The sequence below is a fragment of the Mustela nivalis genome, assembly GCF_964662115.1.
Source record: "Mustela nivalis genome assembly, chromosome: 7".
Lineage (NCBI taxonomy): Eukaryota > Metazoa > Chordata > Mammalia > Carnivora > Mustelidae > Mustela > Mustela nivalis.
Window position 1 is genome coordinate 125794892 of NC_139026.1, and position 27974 is coordinate 125822865.

Here is a 27974-nt window from a genome sequence, read left to right on the forward strand (position 1 = left end):
ACGGCACCCTCCCTTTAGAAGCATCTGGTTCTGGGATATAAAATTCGCAACTCCATAACCAAGGACTTATTTTTAAAAATCTCTTAGTTTATGCACAATGGTAAATAACAGGGTATGCTCTGGGGCTGCGGGGTCCGACGTGCAGTGACCATGGAATACCGCACGGGGGCTCCTCAAAAAATTAAAACTAGAACTACCGTATGTCCCAGCAATGCCACCTCTGGGTACAGATGCAAAGGAAACGAAATCACTGTCTCCAAGAAGTACTTGCAGCCATGTTCACTGCAGCATTAGTCACAACAGGCGAGACGCAGAAGCAGTGTTAAGTGTCTCCCAATAGACGGAAAAGAATGGGGTCTATGTACCCACAGTGGACTACTACTCAGCCATAAAAAAGAAACTCTATTTGCAACAACACAGATGGGGCTTGAAGTTAATATGCTAAATGAAGTCAGACAAAAAAAGACAAAACCTGTGTAATCTTATTTATGTGGAAGCTTAAAACACATACACACTCACACTCACAGGAAAAGAGATCAGATTTATGATTACCAAAGGGAGAGGATGAGGGGGTGAAGGAACTAGATGAAACAGTTAAGACAGGAAAAAAGAAAAAGAAAAAGGAAGTAAATTTAAATCTAAATTAGCTGAAATTAAGTAGAATTTGTAATTCAGTTTCTTGGTCACATAAGCCGCATTTCAAGTGCTTAGTGGCTACCACACTGGACGACACAGATAGAGATCATTCTCTTCACTGCAGAAAGTTCTAGATAGTGCTGGTCTATCACTAACAGCACAAACTTTTGAGTACATCCGAATTACTGGAAGGCTTATTAAAACACAGCTGGCAGGGGAGGGGGCACAGCCTCAGAGTTTCTGATTCAGTAGGTTTGGGATGGGGCCTGAGCTTCTGCATTTCCAAGTTCTCAGGGGACGCTGACACTGCTGGTCCAGAGACCACTCTGGTGCAGAAAACTTAATTTATTGGTGACATCAAAATCATTAATCCAGTATATATGTCCCATACCCCCACACAATAATGCTGAGTAAGACTATCCAAATTAAGAATTCTCTATCACCTCAGTAAGTTGAGACTTGGGGTTCATGAAAAGTGGCCAAAAAAAAAAAAAAAAAGGAACTCTAAATGGCTGATCCACCCAGCCTGGAGGCTGTCATCCAGACATTTCCAGTCACCTTCTGCTTCCCCACGCAGCTGGCATCCATCTTTTCAGTTCAGATGAATGAACGAACACTACAGGTCACACGGTCCCTGGGCACAGGTGGACTGGCCAGAGACGCACAGACCCAGGCCCAAGAGGTGGGAATTCTTGGTTATCGCTCCAACTACCGTGGTTAGTTTGAGTTCCTCCAGGCAGCTCATCAGTACATAAGCTCCCTCGACACATAAACCGTAAATGCTAATGAAATCTCTAACGTGAAGAAAGAGAAATTTTTCAGATTCCACTTTCGAGATGGAACAGCCCTCCATGGGACCAGATGAAGCGGCACCAGGAGTAACTAAGCGTATCTGCTCACGCGACCTCACCAGGACAACAAAGAGCTTATCTACCTGCACTGCAAAAGCCCGGTGTCAGCTTTTACTTGTAGGCTGTGCATTGGATGGACAATGGTTCATCACTTGGTTGCGTTATACCCACCCAGATCTTTCCTTTTTTTTTTTTTTAAAAAAAGATTTTATTTATTTATTTGACAGAGAGAAACATACAGTAAGAGAGGGAACACAAGCAGAGGGAGTGGGAGGGGGGAAAACAGGCTTCCTGCCAAGCAGGGAGCCCGATGTGGGGCTGGATCCCAGGAACCCGGGATCATGACCTGAGAGCCGAAAGCAGCTGCTTAACCGACTGAGCCTCCCAGGCGCCCCTCCCCACCCAGATCTTTACCGTGAAATCACTGCAGAATAGTACGATGAGCAAGGTTCAAGGAGAAAAAAAAAAATGCTGAATTCCCTAGTTCATCAGAATTGAGTCACTTAGCAACAACTTCAACAGACCAAGTGTGGTTCCACGAAGAGATGCCCCTTGCTAACTAACCTTCTAGCTGTCACAACACCAAGAAGTGAACGGAGAATGCTGGGGGGCCTTGACAGCACAGAGAGACCAGCTGGGGTGCAGCCGATCCGGGGACTTTTCAAGCAAAAGCATCTCCTGGCCCTGGAGGCCAAGAAACAAAATCGCGAAGAGTGACGGGCTCTGGGAGCAGCAGGCTCCCTGCAGAACATAAGGACTGGCGCTCGGCAGCGTGCAGCCTACGGAAAGGCCGGCAGGTCACGCGTTGGTCTTTGGAGCCATATGGTTAGCACTGACAGCCGGGTCCTCTACAGCTACAAAAGGGCAGTAAGAGACCAGGCACCACGTTCCACCCACGGCTGCCGGGAAGCCAGAAGCTGCTCGGAACACATGTAGGTCTTCCTCATAAGCACAGGCACGAAATCCGGAGTTGGGAACCCTACCCACCACCTCCACCAAACTTCTGAGTCGTCAGAACTACGCTGTGCCTGTCTTTGCAGAAGCTCCCAGACTGGTTTTTTTTTTCTTTTCTTTTCTTTTCTTTCTTTTTTTTTTTTTCTTTTAATCTGAAGATTACTGCGGAGGAGAGGTGCCAGGCCAGGACAGGAACGCCAAGGGGATGCTGCCTGCAGGCCTCTTAGGAAAACTGACTTCATGGTTCAGCCACTGCCTCCATCACCGGATACCAGAGAGGGACTGAAAACAGCCCCAAGTGTCCAAAGAAGAAGACTCAGAGAGGGTACCTAACGGGAACCACTGCCCACTAGGGTGAAGAACAGCCCGTGGCCCGGCGGAGGGCACGCTCCCCGCCCCACAATGGGTGAAAAGCTCCAATCTCGTGCCCATTGGCAGACACACCTCAGTTCGACTGACCCATGGCAGAAGACACCGCCACATGGGCGGGTAAAGCAAAAACATCAGATAGCACTGCCTCCCCAAACCTGGCGTACTTGTATTAAGAACAGGAGACTTGATTGCCCTACCAAATGAAAATGCCCGGTCAGGTGTCTGCGTGCTTCTGCTGCTTTCTAAGATTTCTTAAACAGGAAAGGATAAGGGATGGTAGATTGTTCAATGAGGTCAGTTATTAGATCCCGAAAATACAGTGCTACAAGAGAGTTACTAGAAAAAGTATGAAAACCACGAGAATACATCAAATAGTGATGGAAGCAAACATTTCTTTGCCCCAGTACTGGATGAATACGATACTGGATAACAACTGTCCCCCTGTGCCCTGACTGAGGCAAGGTGGGAAGAAGCCAAAAGAACAAAAGCGAAATATGAATTTGGGGCATTCCTGGTCAGAGTAGAAGGGCAGCCCCTTTAACACTCAATTGGACTAGCTGGAGACATTAGTCCTTTCCTACCACAGAGATGATGTCTAGACTCATTATACAGACGTCAATTCTTTCAGCAAATTAGGAATCATAGTCTTGAATGCCAGTTTAATGATTACCTGTAAAGAAGAATCTCTTTAGTCTCACATACAAATAATTATGTGCTTCAGAATTTTATATGCAAAAAAGGTCATTTGTATTTATAGTGATTAATGACTTTTGTTTTCTGGCCCCAAAATGCAAGGTGGGTAATGAACTAATTATATCTTAGCCCAAGAATGTGAAGTTCACAAGTATACTAATGATAACTAGGCTTTACAGATTTTATGGGATTTTCCCCAAAGCAGCCATTAAAACAGTGAATTACAGTAGTTACGGGTTATTTAAAAACATAAAGTTTATGAAACAGTAAAGCAGATTCTCATTTAAAAGGATCTATATGTTCCTCACGGTAAAAATTAAATACCAAAATATCTAAACATCTACCAACAAAGGCCAACATTCCCTAACTCATTATTAGCTTTATAAATGCCAACAGTAATGCTACATTCAGTTTAACAGCAGTATTTACTAAGCACCCACACCTCGAGGTACATACTTCTTGTATTTCATGTATCTCATCATGGGTCTCTTAAGAGTCTGCAGCTAAACTAATTTTACTAACCAAAAATATCCTGACTTAATTCACTGAAAAAGTAGCAAAGGAAAAAAAAAAAAAAAGTAAAGATCCTACTCTTTCAGCAACAATGAGAATAATCAATTCCACAAAAAAATCAGGGAAAAAAGTTACAAGCAAGCATTAAGGCAGATTTTACAGTATAAAGTCAAACATGCAAAAATATATGTCCCTGAGCTATAAAAAATGGGTACACGAGGCCAAACAAATCTCCTAAAAAGCTGACAAGCATGGATTTCTGCCCCTTTGAGGATGCGGAATTTACCTGATTTCTGCATCTTTTGTTAACAGCCCAGAGACAACCAAAGAATGCGCCATGCAATCTTGAACCCTGAATTTTTGCAGGAAAGTACCTGTGAAACCATACTCCAGCGCCAAGGCTCGACGTGGGCAGCCCAGCGGTAGGTCAGGAACCAGCCTGACCCAGGGAGCTGGGTCAGAGAAGCAGCAGTAAGAGGAAAGGCAGTGGCATTTAAGGTCTGGGAGGAAGTGACATTGAGTGAAGGGCAAGCAAAGGGCAGAGGCTTCTCTGGGAAAAATGCCTAAGAAGTTTCGAGACACGGCAAGAAGGAAGAGGAGAACATGAAAAACAAAAACCACTTCACTCGTCGCAGAATGCAGACTCAGAGTTCTAGAAAGTCCTAACCAGGCTCTTAAATATCATTATAATGTAGTAAACACACACACACTCAATCTTCAATTATGAACATGAAGAGGGAGACAGCAGACAAGGCAAATTCACACACACACACACACACACACACACACACACAAACATGCTTTGCCCAGAGCTCACATCTTCTTCTACAATTAAGAATGACTTCAGCACGAGGCCACAATGGGTTACTTCTCTTCTTTCCTCATGTATTTTAATGCTGAGGACGGGAGTAATTATATGAGGAAGAAAGGGAGCAGGGGTAAATGCCCAGGGCCAGAAAAATCCACAGGATCCACACAGGGCTTTGTAAACACCCCCTCTCTGATAATCTGCCTTTTAACCTTTGGAATTCTCCCTGCCTTTTTTTTTTTTTTTTGAGCACATAAAGAGCCACGGCCTTGCTTCCCCCACTGAGCTCCTAGATTTATGTGGGTGGGATATGTAAACTATACACGTACATCCTTGGCAAGGCAGATGGGCGATGGTGAGCACAGACACTTAGGACGCCGTGTAAAGCCCCCAGCTTCCAGCTCTAGTTACTTGACCACTTCAGGCCAGTTGCTTCTACTGGATATAGAGGACGGCGTCAATAAATGCCCTTCCTTCCTCGCTCAAGTCATCACGTATGTGAAGTTGGCCCTTCAGAGGCTAATAAACTCTGCACGACCTTAATACTTTATTTTCCATATAGTGCAGGTGGTGGGACAGACGGGCTTTGTGGGGCAAAGAGGCGAATCCATCTCAACTTTTTGAAGGATCAGCAAGATCTGAAGAGGGGTAGGGACTGCAGGTAAGAATCAGAGGATCTGGGGCGCCTGGCTGGCTCAGTCGGTTAAGCCCTGCCTTTGGCTCAGGTCATGATCCCAGGGTTGAGCCCCACATTGGGCTCCCCACTCAGCGGGCAGTCCACTTCTCTCTCTGCCTCTGCCTGCTGCTCTGTCTACTTGTGCTCTCTCTATATCTGTCAAGCAAATAAATAAAAACTTTTAAAAAAATAAGGTGATCAGAGAAGGGTATATATGGACAGGAGGAAAAGGTTAAAGGAAGAGCAAAAAATTAGACAAGAGGGTTCTGACTGAAAACATCTGAAAAGGAAGGGGATGAGTTTGTTAACTAGTGGTAGGTCAATCGCAGAGCGTTTTATCCTATTGAGCTGACTGGCAAACAGAAGAAAAACTGAAATGGGAAAAAGAATCCTCCTAGATGTTATGGAAATTGAGATATGTATATACTCTTAAAATTAATAAAGGGAGACCTCACGCAAACGGATTTGAGAGGCCAGCAGGGGGAGCTCTTATGCTCGACCCAACAGGAAGAGATGAACCTTGCACAGGGGTACTTGACTATCCCTGCAGGAGGAAGAAAGGCTTACCTCCTCGCCCTGGCAACAGCACAGCCAATCAGAGACAGTCACAACTTAGCCAATGAAAAGCCACCATACTTCCAGCTCCCAGTTTAATCCAAAGGGCTTTTTGTTTATAACAGCATACTTCCCCCCTCCTCCATAGAGGAGCTCTCCCAATCCTTTGTTCCCTGGACTCGCCTGTGGTTTGGCCACAGCTTGCTTTGTCCCATACTGCAATTCTCTGCTATTCCCAAATAAACCCATTTTTTGCTGGTAAAATAATGAGCAGTTTTATATTTAAGGCTAGCAATACCTATGCATTCCATTCAAGATCCACATTCTTATATTTAATTTCATCAGCTAAAGTAGGTGGAGATTTTGAACCTTTTTTAAAAAAGAGTGAATTTCACATTGCATCGACAGTCACCTTTTTGAAATTTCATACAAATTTCCAGCTGACATCTGTAAGAAACAGCACCAGTTTATTCATACCGCAAATATACTGCTATCTTTCCCCTACTCCGGGGTTTCTAAATCTGAGTTATAGGCACCCCTAAAGAACTCAAAGATAGTTCTCTATAGGATCCACAAAACCTATGTGCATTTTTCTAGGGATAAATGACATAGTTTCATACGTCACCCCATTGACTTCATGGGGTGACATAGTTTCACCCCATTAAGAAAGGTTGGTGAGTTAGGAAATGTTAAGAACTTCTCTAAAAGAATATATGTCCCAAGGAACTGCACCTCTTAGAATACCCTCTCCCACCCTCTTCCATACTACACCCACGCAGGTACGTATGTACACAGACACACACACACACCCCACATTATTTAGGAGTAAGAGTCAACAAATGATTTACATATACATTTCTGCTACTAAATCAATTCTGAGACTTGTATAGTAAATAGTAAAAGAAACATTTTTCAAGATCAGCCTTCCTTAGAGGCTAGTTATGACTTGGAAAGGGACAGGTTCAAACTGGCTGCAGATCATTCTCTCCACAGCCTGCCACCATTCTGAAATTCTCATAACTAAAGTCATTCCATTTAAAAATATACTGTGGCAGCGCCTGTATGGCTCAGTAGGTTAAGCGTCGGACTCTTGATTTTCAGCTCATGTCATGATCTCAGAGTCGTGGGATGAAGCCCTGCATCTGACTCCATACTGGGCAAGGTGTCTGCTTAAGATCCTTCCTCTCCCTCTTCCCCAATCCCTCCCAATCCCCCACTCTCTCCCAGTCTCTAAATAAAAACAGTGATGATAATAATAATGAATAAATAAAAAATACTGTGGAAGAATTAATACACTACAGTTTAGCTTCCACTTAGCACAGACTCCAAGAACAGAGATTCTAGAATAGGTACATTTTGGTTGGTAGCGCTGGACCCGTGGGCTAGAGTCTCAGCTAAGGACACAATACCATCAAGAGACAGCTTCTGGGGTTCCTGGGTGGCTCAGTGGGTTAAAACCTCTGCCTTCAGCTCAGGTCAAGATCCCGGGGTTCTGGGATCAAGCCCACATCTGGCTCTCTGCTCAGCAGGGAGCCTGCTTCCCTTCCTCTCTCTGCCTGCCTCTCTGCCTACTTGTGATCTCTGTCTGTCAAATAAATAAATAAATAAATAATCTTAAAAAAAAAAAAGAAAGAAAGAAAGAGAGAGACAGAGAGAGACAGCTTCTCCAACTTCACCCATTGACCGTGGACCCGGTTCCGGACTATGGGGTCAACAGATTCTTCCACAAGATGGCATAGCAGGTTTACTTACTAAAACCAAAACAACGAACTCCCAACTGCAGGTAAATTTTTTTATGGTAACCTAACCACTGGTATCATCTGATAGATGCTGTCGAATTAATAGCTGCCAGACTCAAAAATACTATGTATATAGTTTTTCAAATCCAATCTTTCAAATGGTGGCATAGTAACAAACTGATAAATGTGCACTAATTAAAAAAATAAGCTATTGATCAAAGCCTCTGTATTATAAATACATTTACACTCTTTTAAAATGCAAACAGCAAGTTGTTTTGACATTGTCACAAGATAAATTCATGACACAGAGACGATTTATTTTGCATATTTCCCCTCAGTTTAATTTCATACAAGCCATGCACAGGAACTTTTGCATAAGGCATGACAAATAATCTATGAAAGAAGAACTAGAGACTTTAGAACAGAAAGGTGTTGAACACTGGTGAAGGTCATTCTCATGAGTTGGAACAGTTTCTTTTTCTCACACATCTCAGCAATCTGTGAGCTCTGTAGAAAGGGGTTTAATTTATCATGCTTTTTAAAAAAAACTGCTTAATTTTCTTCATTATAATTGGATCTGCAAATTTGGAGGATATCATATTCCATGTGCAACATGCTCCTTAACTCATTTATAATAACATTTATGGTAAATATCCTGTGGATATATATACATCTACATAAAACTTTAAAACCTTGTATTAACTTCTGTATATTTAAAACATTATCTTTGATAAATTATTGAAATCACCAATAAAGAAAATCCTAGCATTTCTTGTTCTCTGTAATTTCGAATTCATACATGAGCTAAAACTAATGAGAAATAGTCTGTTAAAAAAAATAAAACACGTTTTCCCATAAACCTTGGGTTTACTGCCTGACTAGCCATTTCCAATGCATTAAAGGCCTCAAACTGCAGGCAAAACTCCTAAAACCTCAAGAAAAGGTTTTATAGAACAGTTCAAAGTTCAAAGTATAAAACGGAACAATGACACCCAGACACCCACACTTATGAAAGGTTTACACAGAGCAGGCTATGCAACGTTCACACAGAGTGAGATGATATTCATCACATTTTTTGCACAAAATGATGAATGCTTAATCCTAAAATGCATGGGTCACAAAATGAAAAACACGACTATCATCTTCAAGGTGCCAGCAATCTCTGTATGTGGGTTTGGCTGTAAAAATAAAATTGTTTTTAAAATTAAGAAAAGCTTCACATTAAAAAATTATGCTCAGAAACTGTTTTGCCCACCAACTCAGAGTGTAATTCATTTCATAAGGCAGAGTATCCTTCCCCCCACGGTGACATTTAGTAGAAGAATCCATATAAGTCCTCACACAATTTCCCTGAGTTTTACATGGTTATTTTTTTAAATTAAAATCTGGTTACACGGGCCGCCTGGGTGGCTCAGTGGGTTAAAGCCTTTGCCTTCGGCTCAGGTCATGATACCAGTGTCCTGGGATCGAGCCCCACATCGGGCTCTCTGCTCGGCGGGGAGCCTGCTTCCTCCTCTCTGCCTGCCTCTCTGCCTACTTGTAATCTCTGTCTGTCAAATAAATAAATAAAATCTTTAAAAAAAAAAAATCTGGTTACACGCATACTTATTTTCAGCTTTCTTCCACAGGAATAAAATCTTACATATCCCCAATACAAAATACTACAGAGGGCAATAAAATTCTTCCAGTGTAAAGAAGTAAACTTCCTAACTTGAGAAAGAAGTAGTAATACACTAATAACTGGCATGTGAGACAGAACGATAATTATAGGAGCAAAAGAGAAAAACAATATATACCCTTATAGAGGGATATACCTTCATCATAGCACACTGCACAACGTAAATAGCAACAGCAACATATCCTACTGGACAGAGCAGAATAGCCTGCAAAAAATTTAATCTGATAACACAAATTTGGTTTTTCATCTCTTAGCCAAAAGACCCAGGGAAAAAAAAATACATATCTCAACAGTGACCTCTAGTGGACAAGCCTTAAAATGACAGTCTTAAAATGAAAATCTCAAAGACTGAAAACAAGTAGGAAAACATTTACAAAGCCTAACACTCCCAAACCACCATAAAAACCAGGTATGAGCTTATGGGGCCAACTGAAAAGACTCAGCAAACACTGGCTTAAAAGGCAGAGTAATCAAAGACAAGCATTTGAGCAGGGGGCAGACACACAGGAAGAGAGTCTTTGAAATCACTGTTACGTTCCCGTCTTTCAAAACACTGAGAGCAAGCAAGGCCCTGGGCAGGTCATCTCTGTCTGGCTCTGACTTATCCCAACTCATCACCCGCCAATCCATTAATCAACCTGTATTAACTGAAGGCCAAGGTGATGTTCAACATGCTCTTGGTACCTTCGGAGATGTGGGATACAGAAGCGCTTCAGCCAGGGCTCCTGAGCTCCAGGACATTATAATGCAATTAATTGCATGAAGAAAACAGTAAATAATTGGGATCTTAAATATATAAATCTAGCTTGAAGTAGAGTAAAAGGCGCAGAAGCTGTCACAGCTCTAAGAACGAATGAAGGGTTTATGGAGAAGTGACGCTCAGCCGAGCCATCAGGGTCTCTGGGCGGAAGCAGCATCTGTGAGTCATCCTGACACGAGCTGTCCCCATCTGTGGGAGCTGAGATGTACGAAGGGGTGCGGTCCCAGTCCATCACCCTCACTATGAAAGGGTCTCCGTGACGAAGAACAAGACATCCATTCCCAGGACACAGGGTAATGTTTCTTTGGAGCACTTGGTCTGGCGTGTGTGACATGAGCCCCTGAGTAGGAAAGAGAAGCGTGTTGTGGCCGCATCTACTCAGGCCGCTATACCAGTTAATCCCAAGAATGTAAGTCCAGTTTCTACAAAGATGGCGTCATCTCAGGCCAGCTGTTTCCTCCATGACCTCCCTGCCATCTCCTGCTCCCTTCTATCAATCATTACTGCTTTCTGTAGACATTTCCAGGGAAACCACTAGGTGCTCAGTGATAGGTGTTAAGGAAAAAGAAGAAATAAAGGATCCCCACTTTCAAGAAAGCTTAAGATCTGGAAAGAGGGAGTCAACAAAGCAGCAGGAGGACAAGGACATGCTGCACTGGTCTTAGGGGTCTATGAACAATAGGAGTTTGGGGAAGAACCATTTCCCATTGGCCAGAGCAGCCAGGGGAGCCTGGAGCACAGGAGGAGGGGGGAGGAGGCATGGGTGGAAGGGAGGCGGCAAGTGAGTACAGGTGCAGAGGCAGGGCTGGCCATGAGGAGAGGGACTGACCAATCTTTCCGCAGCATCTGGGGAGGGGGTGCTGGAGGAGCGGGGGCAGATGGGGCAGGTTCTGCTGGTCAGGCAAACCGCAGGGCGAATGGTGTTTCGGAGGGGACAGCCTGGTGGAAGAACCCCATCTTTACTCTGAAAACATCCCTCCTGGGCCAGAGAACACCTCGGCTAGCTTGCCAGCTAGCACCTCCCCAGCTGGAGCAGAAGGGAAGAAGGAAAAGACTGGCCTGCTGCTCTGCCTTCCCTCTAAATACATCTGGGAGAGGCAGGCCTCCATGCATCCAGGAAAGCTGTTCCAGGCTGAGCGATCCCCCACCGGGCTCCCAGCCAAGCCCATCCACACAGCCCCCATCCCCACCCCACCCCCGTTGAAATGCAAATAGTGCTGCTGTATTATCGATGAACCCCTAACTGGCTTGACGAACTAGAAATATTTTTCATTAGTTCAAATATAGAAAGCTTTAAGGATTTCTGTTCACAGAATCTTGGGGGAATTGAAGGATCGCCGGGCCACGTCCGGCTTTGTGTGGCCTCCCTCATACTACCTCATACTACGGTGAGAGGACCTGTTCACGTCCAAACCACCTGCAGGGAAAGGAAGCCCACTCGCTGCCCCCAGGACCTGGATGGCTCAGCAGATCCCAACTCCGTTGTCCCCAAATCAAGGTCCCAGTCTGAGCAGGCTAGCCTTTCATTTCGTGAGCACACCAGCGGAAATGTCAAACAACAGCGTAATTGGCAGACTGAGAGAAAAACACAAGTACTTTCTGCAAGACAAAAGAAGGGCTGAGGGGTTTAACTTCTGAGTGCCACTGGTTTTAATGCAGCATTGTCAGCCAGGCCCTATTAAAAACCACAGAAAGTGAAAGACACTGATTACCATACAAAGTGACAGGAGGGTGTGCTCAGCCACTTGCATTTAATGCATATTTATATTTCCATCAAATGGACATATTTACTATAAATACTTGAAAAACCATAGCGAAGTCATTCATTTAAATGCCAGAAAAATAGTAAAAGATGCTAATTTGACCTTAGTGGAACAGATCGAGTGTCACTGACACGACTCACAATGGCTTGAAACAGAATTTACCAAGACGATTAATTAGAGTTTACTGGATTAGGTCAAGAATGTCTCAAATGGAAAAAGAAAAAAGGGGGAAAAAAAAAAAACAGGAAGGATGAAATTTGAAGTTTGAATCCATTCCCAGCCAACCTCTTTAGGAGCAGACGTAATTTAACTCCGTTTTCGTGCCTCTCTAAATTCATCTTGTACTCTCTGTCTGCAGAAAGAAACGGATCCACTGAGCCCTGAGATTTTTATCCTTGTGGTCACGTAAAGAGAAATAAACGACTACTGAAAAAAGTGGAAGGTTTTGTTTTTTGTTTTGTTTTTTAAAAAAGAACAGATCAATTAATGATATAATAGGAACGGAGCATGTCTTGCTTCCTGTTTAAATGTACACTTTTTTCACTCTGCTGATGATGCAAATCTAACCACAGGAAGCTTGGCAATTAAATATTTGTATGAACTGTGCAACAGCTTCGGGGACTTCTACTCCCCAAATTCTGGGGAATTCAGGGATTGTGCTGTCCCCCTTTCAGAACAAACTGCAAACGCCCTGTGAGCTGGGGATAAGGTATCAGTGGACAAAAGGATCCTTTGCTGTGAAAACCAGGAAACCGGCAGCATATTACCTGTTACAAAAATGATGTCATGTGACGCGGAGCCCTCACTCTCAGCTTCTGTTTTTTTTTTTAAAGATTTTATTTATTTATTTGACAGATAAAGATCACAAGTAGGCAGAGGCAGGCAGAGAGAGAGGAGGGGGGAAGCAGGCTCCCTGCTGAGCAGAGAGCCCCATGTGGGACTCGATCCCAGGACCCTGAGATCATGACCTGAGCCGAAGGCAAAGGCTTTAACCCCCTGAGCCAGCCAGGCGCCCCCACTCTCAGCTTCTTGACCATCATTACTCAAACACGAGGAGCACGCCCCTCTGCCTTGGCCTTACCAATAGGTGCTATTTGCTAAAAATGAACTAAATCTGCCTGTTTTCGGCACACGAGGGGCCCTAACCACCCTCTTAATTCTCAGTAATCAGCAGCTCTGTGACATTGCCTCGAGCTGTACATAATGCACATATACACATAAATTTACACGGCAAATCCCTCAACGTGACATGCAGCTCCGTTTCATGGGACTCAAGCGCCCTAACAAATTCTTGCCACATGATTAGAAAATCATTCAAGTCTGCAGGAAATATGGCAAGCACAAAGAAGTGACAGTCAATTAGGAATGAGAAAGGAGAGTGGCTCCCTGTCAGTAAAATCTTTAAAGTCCCCGCTCTAAGGATAAAATGGCCCATTATCACTCATATGAGATATTTTCACAAAAACAACTCTCTGTTCTCCTGTAGGTGAACCAAGCCATGACACCACCCAGGCCCCAGAGAATTCTTCTTGGGAACCAGACTCAAAAATGTGAAAAATGCCGATGCCAAGTTACATAACTTACACAATTTTGTTGGTGGGGTCCGGGAAGGGGTAGGAATCCCCCCATCCATCAGAGTAAAGGAGCAACAGTTAAATATTCTCCCTTTGGGGAGGTACAGAGAAAGCCAAGAACTCTAATATTTTTAATAAGTTTGGTTTGTCCCCCACCCCCTAAAACACTCATCAATCGCCTGGCATCTGAGGTCACTTACCAGCCCTGAAAGGAACCATTTCCTGAGAAGCAATGTCATGTTCTTCCTTCAGTTTACACAAGTGAAGAAAGAATCCTCAAAACAGGGCAAAGTAAAAACAAAAACAAAACCAAAACACAACAGAGCAAAAGTATATAATACAGGAGAAGATTCTTGTGTATCACACTTGTCACCAAAAATGATTTTAGGTTTCCCCAAATAACATCTGTCCTGAGCATTTTTAAAGGAAACAAAAGAATCAGCAGTATCACAACGATCACCTAAGAGTCAGAAACCGTGTAACTAACGGTAAAGTTAACTCACTTGTTAGCTTGTTGTGGCTGAGGACCAGCTGTGTGATGTGGGATAAGGAGACTGCAAAAGAAAAAAAAAAGAAATCACACAGTCAGTACATGTATCCAAATTATCCAAATTACCCCCACTCTCCTACAAGGTAAAGCGTTAAATGATTTCCACAAGGTCAAGTGTTAGCACTCACAAAAACAGAAGCAAGGTTTCATGCAACACTGTCTGTGAAATGTCACTCCAAATTAAAAAACGTTATGCAATTAGCACAGTGAATTAGGGCCAATGAGATTAATGTCACCGGATCAAACACGACAAGGGCCAGTTAGCTCTGCGCCCGCCTGAGCGACCCATCTCCACAGCCAGGGCGTGGAGAAGCAGGGAACCTCGCCTGTTCCAAAGGGAACATCCTCTGTGGACAGGAGGCGCATGTTCCTTCCCCTGCGCACAGGCCGCCCAGAAACTCTTGTACACGCTCCCAGGGACGAAGAGGAAAAAACTCTCCCCTCAAATTATTTTGGTTGGTATTTCTTTCAAAGCACCGGCAGCTTGCTCACCGGTTCCAGACAATCTCGAGGAGCTTTAAACTCAACAAGATCAGACTTGCCGGAAATAGGGTTTTTCCCACTATAAAGAAAGAGAGAAAAAAGTCCAAGAGAAAAGCGACCTGCCTTCCATTTGGGGCTCTAAAACTGTGCAGGATGATCAGCATATGCTTTAAACACTATGTTTTAAATATACATTTTATCTAGTAAACAGCTTTAGACATTTTTCCAATATTCGTTCTCTCAGAACGTTCTCTTATTAATGCAGCGGACATTTTTCCCTCAGAAGACGACAAAAAATTTTCCCAAGAAGGGCCTTCATGTTGGACCCCAGCACGCTGGGAAGAAAATGAGTGTTATCACTCCTGATCACAGCTTCTGAATGTGTTTCTTTCCTTTTTTTTTCCCCCCCAACCACCACAAAGTTATAGAAAATTCAAAATGCAGTAGAGACCTGTCTTCCTGCCCGGAAACCTTTTGAGAGTGCGCGGCCGGCCTGATGCCCACAAAGTCAGGGTATGCGGAGGATGGCCTCCTGCCACCCAAGCCAGGCACTTCCTGTCACAAGTCATCACCACCTAGTCCTTGGCCCTCACCCCAGTGTCACCAGACGCCCCAATCACTTCTCTCGGCAAGTGAACAACCCGGTTCCCAGTCCCGCTGCGTGCAGCTGCGGGTTCTCTCAGACCACGTCTTGCCCGCGTTTCTCTCTCCCGCTGCCTTCCGTGAGACCTTGGCCACTGTGAAGCCTGCCTGCAGGCCCAATTACTCCAGATGTGGACCTCCATGCAGATCCGTCAATTCCTTTGTTCCTGGGTAGACTGAGGTGAAGCCTCGTTGGCAGGAAGGTCAAGGCAACGCGGGGTTCTCCTCGATGGGTCCTATCAGAGCGGTGCAACCTCAATGACCATCCTTCCTTGACCGCTGACCTCTGCCAGGCTTCTCCACCAAGGTGCTTTCGTTTCCCCTTTGTAATCAATAAGCATTTGGAAAGAAGGGGGCTGAGGAAGGGGGGTACTGCAGAACCCTAGAAATACCCCATGTCACATGCGGCTCATGACCTCTGACCAGGGCCATCTCCACCCTCACGGTACTATTTGGCAATGTCTGGCAAGGTTTTTGACTCTAACACCCACGGTTACTAAAACCCCAATTTTCCTCAGGAGCTCCCGCTGTGTCTGTAGGAGACAGCGCAGGTCCGAAGCTGAGGCGTCCTGAGGGGCGGGGGCCTGGGATGCCCCAAGGCACGAGGCGGCCCCCTCACTCCTCTGCAGGAATCTCCAGAACGAGAAACAGCCGGTGCTTCTGGAAGGAGAGTCCAGCAGAGCAGAGTTTTGGCTCTGCAGGACCATCCAGTCCAAAATGTCAAGACTGTTGCTGTTGAGAAACTGCAGTTCCTCTCTTTCTGTCTGCATGGCCCTTGGTGTCTTACAGCGGTCAGTGCATTACAGTCTCCTTGTCACTTATGCTGGGGTTCCAACTGCCCGACGGGGCCAGACAGAGCCCACCCGAGCCGGCTGCGAGCCTTCTGACCGGTCCCCCTACTCCCTGGGCACTTCGCCGCTTCCGGGCACTAGACACTCAGGCTCATCTTGTCCTTTTTCTGCCACAGCCCTGAAACCACCATTTCTCTAATGAGCTCTGGTTCCTTTTTGTGGAAACTGGTATTTATACGACAAAATCTGGGCACCAGATGTGCTCACTGCTATTTGGGGCTCGGTATTCTCAGCTCCTCTTAGTGGACAGAGCTTGAGCGCACACACGCGCGCGCAGACACACACACACACACACACACACTCTATACTGTTATTACCGAAAACCCTGAGTTCACAACATTATCTCCAGCTCCAATACAACATCACCCCGCTCACTCCAGTTTCTTCCGTCTCTGTATGCGTGACTCCCTTCTCCAACAGTGAGAACTCCGGCTTTCGTCACCTCTGCCCCACTTACTGTGTATCAATAATCCTACATATAAACCGCAGGAAGGAGTCCTCCTACAGCCAGACCAACGCCTCTCTATGCTTGTTCGCAGGGGCCCCTGAAAGGTGCGTACGGATTCTTGGTCAAGATCAAGAAGAAGGCTGGCCAGCGACGAGTGATGTCAGCTTAAAGTCGAAGACACCCAGGAAACCCCCAGCGCCAGCTTGTTTACACTGTTTAGGGATGTGTAGACTGATGGCTGTCACCTGGCTATGGGGCCCGTGATCAGTGGGGCATGCGAGCCCCTGCTGGACATGTCTGCCCAGGCTACCCTAAACTCAAGATTCCTCACACATGGTTCCTCGTGTGAAGAGCTAACATGTCGCGAGCAGTAAAGAAACGACTCTGGGGAACAGCCTCACTGAGATTCTGAGGCCCCCTGAGGCTCACCCAGGCTTCCTTACGCCTGCTAAGCCAGATCCTGTGCCTTTAATTACCCTGTGAGTAGTCTCTGTGGAAGGAGAGTCCTTTCAACTCTCCAACTTCAGAATCGATGCAGTAACCAATCTCCCCCACACTCCTCCCTCCTGTGGGACCCCTTCATGCTCTGCTCAGACTCCCCTGCTCACCCGCCCGTCCACAGCAACACCCTCCTTGCCCTGCTTGGGCTGGAACCTTGCAGGCCCGGCTCCCCGACCTGCAGAGATGCTCAACTCACCCCACTCGGGTCCTCACCCCCCCATTCTAGGCCACCAGTGTTCCCGACCCTGACCACCTCTCTCTTTCCGTCTTACTCCCTGGCTTTGGGACTGAACCATTAGGGAAGGGGAAGCACAAGTCAATAGGGAAAGAGAAAAGAATTTTTGTGGTTTTCAAAAGTCAAAATGGCCTCTTCTCACAGGACACTTAAGACTTTAAACACTGCAGAAGATCTTGCATGTTTTTATTTTAAGAGTTAAGATTCCTTGTCCACCAATTAAGCGTTTCTCTCTCTCTGAAGTACACAGTTTGAGATGGGGGAAAAAAGTATCTCAAAGAGCTACCTTCCTACCACAGCAGATAAAAAAGACTCACAGATGCACTGGTTAAGATTACGGTCACCATCATGTAAGTACAAGCCACAAGCTAACCAGGGTGCACACATGGGGATCTGTCTCACTTACACACAGGTGATCCAGAGGTTCCTGGTATCTTGCTGCTCAACCATCCCCAACACGTGGCTCCCACCTCATGCCACAGGATGGCTGCCTGAGCTTTGCCATCATGTCTGTATTCCCCCTCAGAAGACAAAAAAAAGAACACTTCCTCCTTTGGGATACTTCCAAGAAACTGCATGTGGTATTTCCACTTGCAATCAATTCATCAGTGAAGCCTCGCTGTAAGGGAGACAAGGAAATGGAGTCTCTATTCCAGGTGACCAAGGGCCAGCTAAAAAGGAGGGTTTTACTACCAACACAGATGGGACAAGCTGATAGTGGCAGATAACTAACTAGCAGCCTCATACACTAGCACACCACTCCCTCTGAGTGTCAGAGAAATCAGTCCTGATCACAAAAGAAAATGAAGAAGCCTCCCGTCTCTGCCCTAAGTTTTCCTGATACCACAACTAACTCATGAGAAGAAAAAAATTTTTGTTCTTTCTCCCAGCTACCATTCACAATGGAGGACTTAATTAGGGAAAAGCTGCTCCTTTTCCACCATTTCCCCGTGTCCCTTCTCCAAGCATCTGGCAGGAGAGAAAGTGACCAAGTTTCAGAGTTCTTTTTCTGTGTTAATAAAGGGAAATGCAGTTGTTGTCTCACCCGATAAGACCACAAGAATGCATTTTTCTTCCTCACTATTGTTACGGAGCTACATGTTCAAGTAGACTAGAGGGAGAAAAAAATTGGAGCAGTAAAGAAAAAGTTAATAAAAGATCTCTGAGAAAATATTTAGGGCAACAAAGGATTCCGGGCTGGGTCTGCGGGGAGGGCAGTTAAGTTGGACAGAATCAAAATCACAGAGTCAATCACAAAGCCTGGTACTGGGGAAGACTGAGTTGGGACAAACGTATTTATACAACACGCCACTCCCCTCCACCTGGCAATGGTGAGTTCATTGTGAGTCTTGTATGGAAACAGTGCTGTTAAAAAAAGAAGGGAGAAAGTGTCTACCAAAATAGAATGGATTATTTGAAAGCACAGAAGCTGCCATGGTCAAACATGTTGGGAAAATGGAAGCAGGCTGTACCCGCTGACCTGCCTTGCTGACCTGAATCGCACACTGGGAGATCACCCACCATGTGAATAACATATTTCCAAGAATGAGCAGCACCAGAAGCTGTCAGGAATGAGCATCAGAACAGTGAGAACAAACTGTTATTAAAATTCCTCAAGCAATATTAAACTGTGCTTTGCGTAGGCATTTTTGAAGGAGAATACATTTCAGAAATCGACCAAGTAACTAAGAAGTGTGTTGACATACACAGTTAAAGGTTACAGCGCCTTGGCTATCCTTCTGCCTCCAGCCTTTAGAAACGGTCTTTGGGTGAACATGGTTTCAGGCCAAAATGATCAGTGGGAAACCACATTGCTGGAAAGGAGGTGTTTGTGAAGGAAGGAGGGACAGGGTGAGATGGCCTGGCGCCGTAACACATAATTTCTGACTGACTGTTCTCTAGCCAAGAAGGGAATCAGCAGGAAAATCCTCAGAAAGGAACTGGCCAGTTCAATAATTTCATGGGCACTCACCACACTCAGAATGCCTAGAGGTTCTACCTTGGAAATTCTCTAAGAAGGACTATCTACTGTACATCCTGGGGAGCCTGGGAAAGTCTCGGATTGTGCGGACTGTCCTCAAAACTGGCCTGGCTTGGATGAAAACTACACAGTCACTCAATTTAGGCAACAGAGAACATAGACCCAGATGCTCAAACGCAAGATATGAAAGGAATGTGGACACAGGAGTAGTCTACCAGAACAGACAGTAGGTAGCTCAGGAGATGTTACTTATTGTGGGATGACATATCCAAAAACACCATAGCACAGAGGGCTCGCCATGCACGGTTGCTGGACCTTTACAGGACATGGACACAGGAGGTTATGGAAAAAATCCCAGGCTTCCCTGAGAAAGAGATGGAAAACTTTTACACAAAGTACAGGACTGGAAGGGGCGGCTGGTATTCTAATGGAATAAATCCAGAAAACTCGAAGGACTAACTAAATAGTCCTACAAAAAGAATCATAATTTCTAGATAACACATGGAAGTAGATATTATTTAAAAATCAGTTTGGTCTCTTCCTTCTTTTCAGCATAAAATGGGCAGCATAAGGGGAAAAAAAAAGCACGATGAGATCCACGGCACCTAAGATGACATTATAGACTTGTTTTCAAAATAACCTAACATATCACAATGATGGGGCACACTGGAAACTGTCTCTACCATCCCCTGTTTGGCAAATGAGAGAGCAAATGACTCCCCTGGTAGCACTTAGAGGAGGTTAAAAAAAAAAAGGTACTAGCTTTGCAGAATGACATTTCCATCCAGAGGGGAGAAACACAGCCAGAGTGAATGAGGAATGAGGCCTGAAAACATGCCACATGGTGTGGGACTTGAAGGACTCTGTGATCTTATCATGGGTTGGAACTGGCCATCTCTAAGACCAAAGGAAAGATGAGGTAACTGCTCACAGAAACTGGCTGTAACTTCCAGCTCATCTCACAGACGGAGACCCAAAGGGAAGCAGACAAAAACACTGCCATCAGCTGAAGGCAAATGGTTTGCCCCTTTCGGACAGGTCTTGTGGTAGCAAGGATTGCCGTGTTAGAACCACCACCATACTTCTGGATGTTCAAAGACGGAGGCCTGGTTTGGTAACTCGAGGGGCATGATTCAAACTCTGGGCAATGACAGATTCCATCACAAACAGTACCCTCTACTAATTCAGTTCCTCCCAAACTTGTATGCCAGAAAGAAGAATTGGTGTGAATTTGAAATATGGGATGGTTCAAATGGTTTTTCCACTCTGGCTCGGAGGCTAGCAACAGCCACCGCCCTAAATAACCCTGATTTGGAGACTCCACAGGGATGTGGAAGCCGGCCAGATGTCAGCATCCGAAGGCAAAGCTGACCAATTTGGGTTCTGCGTCTCCACGATGCAAGATTAAAATGCCTGCCTGTGTCGCACGGCTGAAATTATTTCACCCCTGGTAGTAAGACACAGATTCAGATCTTCTTAAATATGCAGCTTTTGCCAATTTATCAAAGTGAAGACAGAAAATAAAATGTTCGATACCAAGATATAATACAAATATCATATTCATCAACACACCCAGAATCATAAAAATATTTTTCTTTTGAATATTGCTCATAACTTAAAACTTAAAAAAAAAAAAAAAAACCATGTTATGAAAGCTTTCCTTTAATTCCTAACTAATATTGCAGTGAGTTGAAAACTCTGTAGAGGTGAGTTTTCTAAATCAGTTATAGGACCGAATTATACTATTTGCAGATAAAGGTTCTAACAACCATAATTAACTAACTGCTCTTTCCTTCAACAGAAAGTGATTTAATATATGGGACAGCAAAAAAACCTGGGATACCTCTTTTGATACCTGCTCTTTTGAGCAGTGAAGTCGTGTGTGCTGAGAAGCCCCTGGAGCTGGTCCCTGACAAGGTGCCTTGTGCTCCCCAGGAGGTTAAATCCAAAGATACCAGACCCAAGCCACTGTGTTATGAAAAACGTGGAACCCGCATTACTCCTGTTCAAACACGTCACTTCACAGTCTCTCCCTCAGGAAAAAAGATAAAGAAAAATTATATTTCTGAAAACACCCGGGAGAATCAGAGAGAAAAACACAGCAAGCCCTGGATGGCACGCGGTCATTAATTGCTCCCGAGGTGTGAGCGGGACGCTATTAACAAATGCTTCGTCCCCATTAGGTCTGTTTTGCGAGACGGAATGTGGGCATTGTGACAGGGATGGAATAGGACTGAGATACAGCTGCTGCCCTCAGCGAGATTACTCTGAAATAATAAGGGGATGCAATTCAGCACTGCGACCCGTTGTGGACTGTAAGTGCCACAAAGGAGAGACAATGACTTCAAACTCCTGTGAAAGGGAAAATGCCTGAAAGGTTCTTCAGGCCCCATCAAATCTTCAAGGTCCAGACTCAAGTTTATTCTGTATCCAACTACCTACCCATCTTCCTTCAAACTTTTGCTTATCTGTACTAGTATTTCTAGCATAAACTATGTTATCTGTGTAATGTTATGCCCCAATAATGGGTCCATGATTAAAGGAGCCAGACTGATACAAAGCGAAGGTCAAGCAAAGCTTTATTTCACACCAAGCATCAAGAATCTAACCGAACGTTTAAGGCCGCACCTCTTACAAGAGTGGGCGACCCTTCTGTTTTACAGACTAGCTTTTAAGGGCAAAGGCCATGCCTCAGGCCTGGCCACGCACAGGTGACCAATGAGATTGTAACACACACAGGAAACTCCACAGTGATTCTAGGTGACCAATTGAGTTACAGTTTACCCTCGTAGACATTTGACCCAGCCTATTACACCTTGATTGGGATTGGCGCCAAAGAGGCTCCCAAAGGGCGTGGCCCATACTCCTTGGTAACCAGGGAGACAGTATGCATCCCCCCCACTGATCAGAGGTCTCCACCCGGCCTGACCCACCTTTGTATCTGGGCTTTGTTACCTAAAGCTGGTTTATCCCCTGGGGTAAGGGGGGCAGGGACAATTTCTAAATAGGTCCTTACAAGTAACACAAAAAAGGGTATTTTTGGAAGTCAGCCAATCCTAGCAATCAAATCACCTAAGCCCCTCACTTTATAGACAAGGAAACGGTGGCCCAGAGCAGTGAAGTGGTTGCTCTCAAGTTCCAGGGAGGACCAGAATGAGAACCAAGACTACCACAGAGTTTTCCAGATTCCAGCCTGAGCTGCTTCTTTCTGAACTAGGAAAATAACACCCACCCCTGGACGCGGCATGCTTTTCACTGTCTTGCAAGATGGTGGAAATTCTCATAATATTAAAAAGTACAGAAAACCCCATTCTATCTTGAAGAAAATATGACGGTTACATAAAATGACTAAAAGCAAAGAATGCCCAGATTTAAGCATTGTGAGATCCAGATCCTAATCCCATGAGAAAATCACCAGAATTTTCTAGCGCACATATTTCTCATCTTGATAATGAAAGGCTGAATTAAATTATTTGATTTCATGAAACAAAAGAAAAAAGGTAAGAATGAACTAGTATTTATGTAATGCCTACTACATAAATGTGTTATGTGCAGCACTTTACAGTCACTCACTAGAAGCAACCCTGTTAAAATAAGGGAACAACAACAAAAACTAATGTTTACCAAATGCTTAGGACATGGCTGGCATGATACTCGGAACTTTGCCACTTTATCCATTCCTCACAGTGATCCTACATAGTAGTCCTATCATCCACCCCCCCCCCAATTCTAGATCAGAAAAAAGGGGCACAGGTGGGTTAAGTTGGTACAGACAAGCCTTTAAAAGTCGTTTCCAGACTAAAATCTGATTAATTCTCGCTCTGGTTTTTATTGGCCGAATAAAGCAAACACATGTCAACAAACAGCCAAATGTACAATATTTTCAGACATCCAAAAGATAAAAAAGAGGTTTAGTCTGTAGGTTCATTTTTTACCAAAATGAAGAATGGCTAAAATCAACAACACAAGAAACAACAGCTGTTGGCAAGGGTGTGGAAAAACAGGAACCCTTGTACACTGTTGGTAGTGCTTTTAGACTGTGTTCGAACTTAAATCACCATCAACTTAAAACACTGAGGTGTATACACAGGGTGTTACATAGAGATCTCATGGTAACCACAAACCAAAACCTCTACAAGGTACACAAATAAATAGAAAAGAATACAAACATAGCACTAAAGAAAGTCATCAACTCACAAAGAAGAATAAGGAAATAAAGGAACAGAACTACAAAACCAACCAGGAAACAATGAAACAAAATGGCATTAAATACATACCTATCAGAAAGTACTTTAAATATAAAAAGACTAAATGCTCCAGTCAAAAGACAAAGAGACTGCATGGATTTAAAAAAAAAAAAAAAGAAAAAGAAAAATGACCCATTGATATGCTGCCTACAAAAGACTCATTTAGGACCTAAAGACATGCAGAGACTGAAAGGGATAGAAAAAGATATTCCATTCAAATGGAAATGTAAAGAAAAGCATGGGTAGTAATACTTAAACAAAACAGACTCTAAAACAAAGACTGTAGCAAGACACAAAGTAGGGCATTACATAATAAGAAAGGGATGAATCCTATATCTAGGCACCCAACATGGCAGCTTCTACTACATAAAGCAAATATTAACAGACATAAAGGGGGAGGCTGACAGCAATAATAGTAGGGGACTTTAACACCCTACTTACATCAGTGAAGAGAACATCCAGACAGAAATCAGCAAGGACACAGTGGCTTTCCACAGCACATTGGATCAAGATAGATTTACCAGATATGTACGGAATAAATAATCCATCCCAAACCAGAAGAATACATGTTCAAGTGCACATGGCACAGTCTCCAGGACAGATCACATGTTAGGCCACAAAACAAGTCTCAATAAATATAATAAAAGTGAAATTGTATCAAGCATCCTTTCAAACCACATAGTGGTTTGAAAACTAGAAATCAATTACAAGAAAAGTAAAAAAGGCCAAACACATGGAGCCAAACACACACACTTTCAAACACGTTATGAAACAAACAACCGGTCAACGAAGATATCAAAAAGGAAATCCAAAAATACCTTGGCACAAATGAAAATGGAAATATCCCAAAATCTATGGAACATAGCAAAAGCATTTCTAACAAGGAAGCTTTCAGTAACACATATGTATCTCAAAAAACAAGAAAAATATCAAACAATCCAACCTTACACTGAAAAGAAAAATAAGCAAAGCCCAAAGTTAGTGGAAGGAAGAAAATATGGATCAGAGTGGAAATAAAGGAAGTAAGAACCAAAAAAATAGAAAAGAGGAGTAAAACAAAAACCTGGCTTTTTGAAAAGTTTAAAAAAACTGATAAGCCTTTAGCCAGAGTCACCGAGAAAAAAGAGAGGGCCCAAATAAAATCTGAAATGAAAGAGAAGTTACAACTAACACCACAGAAATACAAAAGATCATAAAAGCCTACTATTAACTAATATACACCAACAATTAGTCAACCTAGAAGAAATGGATAAATTCCTAGAAGTATACAATCTTCAAAGACTGAATTAAAAGAAATAGAAAATCTGAACAGACCAATAACTAGTGACAAAATCGTACCCGTAATCAAAAATCCCCCCCCAAGAAAGTCCAAGATCAAACAGCTTCACAGGTAAATTCTACCAAACATTTAAAGAGTTAGTACCGATCCTTCTCAAACTATTCCAAAAAACTGAAATAAAGAAATGCTTGCAAATTTATTTTACAAAGCCAGTATTACTGAAACCAAACCAATGATGCTACGGAAGAAGAAAAACACTAGCCAATAACCTTGATGAACACAGATGTAAAACCTCAATCACATGTTACCAAACCAAATTCAAAATACAGTAACTGGATCATACACCATGATCAAGTGAGATTTATTCCAGGCATGCAAGGATGGCTCAATATTTGCAAATTAATTGATACACATTAACAAAACAAAGGATAAAAATCCTATCACCTCAATAGACAAAGAAAAACCATTTACCAAACTTCCATGTCCATTCATGATAAAGACTCGACAAAATGGAAACAGAGGCAACATATTTCAACATGATAAAGACTATATATGACAAACCCACAGACAACATCATACTCAATGGTGACAATCTGGAAGCTTTTCATCTAATGTCTGGAGCAAGAAAAGGATACCCACTCCTACCACTTTTATTTAACACAGTATGGAGGTCCCAGCCACAGAAATCATGCAAGAATAAAAATAAAAGGCACACAAATTTGGTGAAGAAAAAGTAAAACTGCCGCTACTTGCAGATGACATAACATAAACAGAGAGCTCTAAAGACCATCACAAAAACTATCAGAATAAATTCAGTAATTTTTCAGGATACAAAATCAATATACACAAATCTGTTGCATTTCTATACACCAACAATGATTAGAAGATTAGAAATTTTAAAAACAATTCCATTTATACAATTGTATAAAATAGAATACCTAGAAATAAATTTAACCAAGAAGCTGAACGATCTGTACTCTAAACGCTGTAAGACAGTGGTGAAATAAATGGAAAAATACACCATGCTCATGCACTGGAAGAATATTGTTAAAATACCCATTCTACCCACAGTAACCTATGGATTCAACGCACTCCCTGTTTTCACAGGGACGGCACTTAAAAAGAACTAAAACAAAGAATCCAAAAATGTGTATGGAGCCACAGAAGACTCCAAAAAGCCAAAGCAATCATGAAAAGAGGAACGATACTGGTGCCATCCTCCTCCCAGATCTCACACTACACAACAAGCCGCACTGATCAATACGGAATGGTACTGGCACAAAAAGAGACACAAAGGGCAACAGAACAGAATAGGAAAGCTGAGAAATAAACCTATGCTTATATGGTCAAGTAATTTACAATGAAGTAGACAAGAATATACAATATTTCAATAAATGGTGTTGGGAAAAACTGGAAAAACTCCAGGCGATAAAAAAATAAACAAACAAACTGAACCACTTTCTTACACCACATAAAGAATAGACTCAAAATGGATTAAAGACCTAAATGTAAGACATGAAAGCATAAAACCCCTCAAATAAAATACAGTCAACTTTTGGATCTGTCTCCTCAGGCAAGGGCAACAAAAGCAAAAATAAACTATTGGGACTACATAAGACTAAAAGGCTTTTGCAAAAAGAAGGAAGCCATCTCTAAAACAAAAAGGCAAGCTACTGAATGGGAAGATAGCTGCAAATGATAAAGCCAATAAGGAGTTAATATGCAAAATATATAAAGAACTCATAAAATTCAACACTAAAAACAAACTCTCTGTGAGGCACCTGGGTGGCTTAGCGGGTTGAGCTTCTGCCTTCAGCTCAGGTCACGATCCCAGGGTCCTGAGATTGAGCCCCACGGCAGGCTCCATGCCCAATAGGGAGTGTGCTTCTTCTCTGTCCCTCTCCCCCACTTGGGGTCTCTCACTCAAATACGTAAATAAAATCTTAAAACAAAACAAAAAAACCTCCAAGAAAGAGTGAGTCCGTATATCCAATAAAACTGACCTTTAAATAAGAATGGTACAAACATTTATCTATCAGGAACACATGAATACCCTGGAAATACTCATCTTTTGGCCCTTCCTACAAAAATCTATCAAGTATGAAGCTCAAGGAATCAAAATAACAAGAGACTGACTTGAGGATCGATGTAAATGAATACAGGTATAAAATATACAGATATCTGCATAACTAAGGGTAGATGACAGTTAAACAGAGAGAGACTTTAATAATGGATATATGCACTAAAAGTTTAGATATGGCCCATGTATTAAAAAATAGGGAACCAGGGGTGCCTGGGTGGCTCAGTGGGTTAAAGCCTCTGCCTTGGGCTCAGGTCATGATCTCAGGGTCCTGGGATCAAGCCCAGCATAGGGTTCTCTGCTCAGCAGGGAGCCTGCTTCCCTTCCTCTCTCTCTGCCTGCCTCTGCCTACTTGTGATCTCTGTCAAATAAATAAAATCTTTTAAAAAAAATTAAGAAAAAAAATAGGGAACCATGAGAGTTTTGATAGTTTCTTATGAGAGTTTTGATAGTTGTATCTGCTTTCCAGCTAGCATACAAAGAACTTGGAAGTCATCACTCCCATCCTCACCACAAGAAAAGCGTTGATTAAACACACAAGCAACCCTTCTTGGGATCCATTAGAGAACTGAGGGCACAGGGTAAACCACCATACTGGAAAACCATAGAGACAGGTGGTGGAGAATCACAGCTTCCCAGCAGCAGGAACTAGAGCCAGCAACTGGTAGGAATGCTTACAGGGGAGCTGACTCATTTCTGGGGAGTGAGCTATCAAATAGCTTGAGAGAGAAAACTCCTGGGGACCCAGGCTCTAGGAGCCCCACCAGGTTCTCAGGGTGAAAAATCAATGAGAAAAATCCCAGGTTGCTTCTTGCAAAGGAAAGGAATACCTAACAACCCTGAAGTGAGACCAAAGCATTTTGTTCTCCTAAAAAAAAGAAGAAATGGTCTACTGGACCCCAACCAACATGGGAGAAGAAAATACCTAACTCCAGTCTCCTCTCACCTTCCTATTTCACCTAAGGAAAGAAAGGTGCTGAAAAGCACTTTGGACGGTCACGGCCCAGGAGCCCAAGCTTACTACAGAATTTTAGAAAATTTCTCCCCTCTCCATACCTCTTCAATAGGGATCCCATGTGGTAACAAGATATAACTGCAAATATAA

The 27974-nt window shown here is 43.4% G+C and overlaps 1 protein-coding gene across 8 annotated transcripts in view; it reads right to left on the reverse strand.

Annotated features, from left to right (window-relative positions):
• Positions 1 to 27974, reverse strand: part of RSU1 (Ras suppressor protein 1) — a 185467-nt gene that overhangs the window by 139961 nt on the left and 17532 nt on the right. For 5 of the 8 annotated variants that reach the window (XM_082742018.1, XM_082742012.1, XM_082742013.1 and 2 more), the window contains exon 3: positions 14076 to 14126. The exons of the other annotated variants lie outside the window; for them this stretch is intronic. In XM_082742018.1, the coding sequence (XP_082598144.1) occupies positions 14076 to 14126 (51 nt within the window). The remainder of the gene's footprint in view (positions 1 to 14075; positions 14127 to 27974) is intronic. 8 annotated transcript variants of the gene reach the window in all.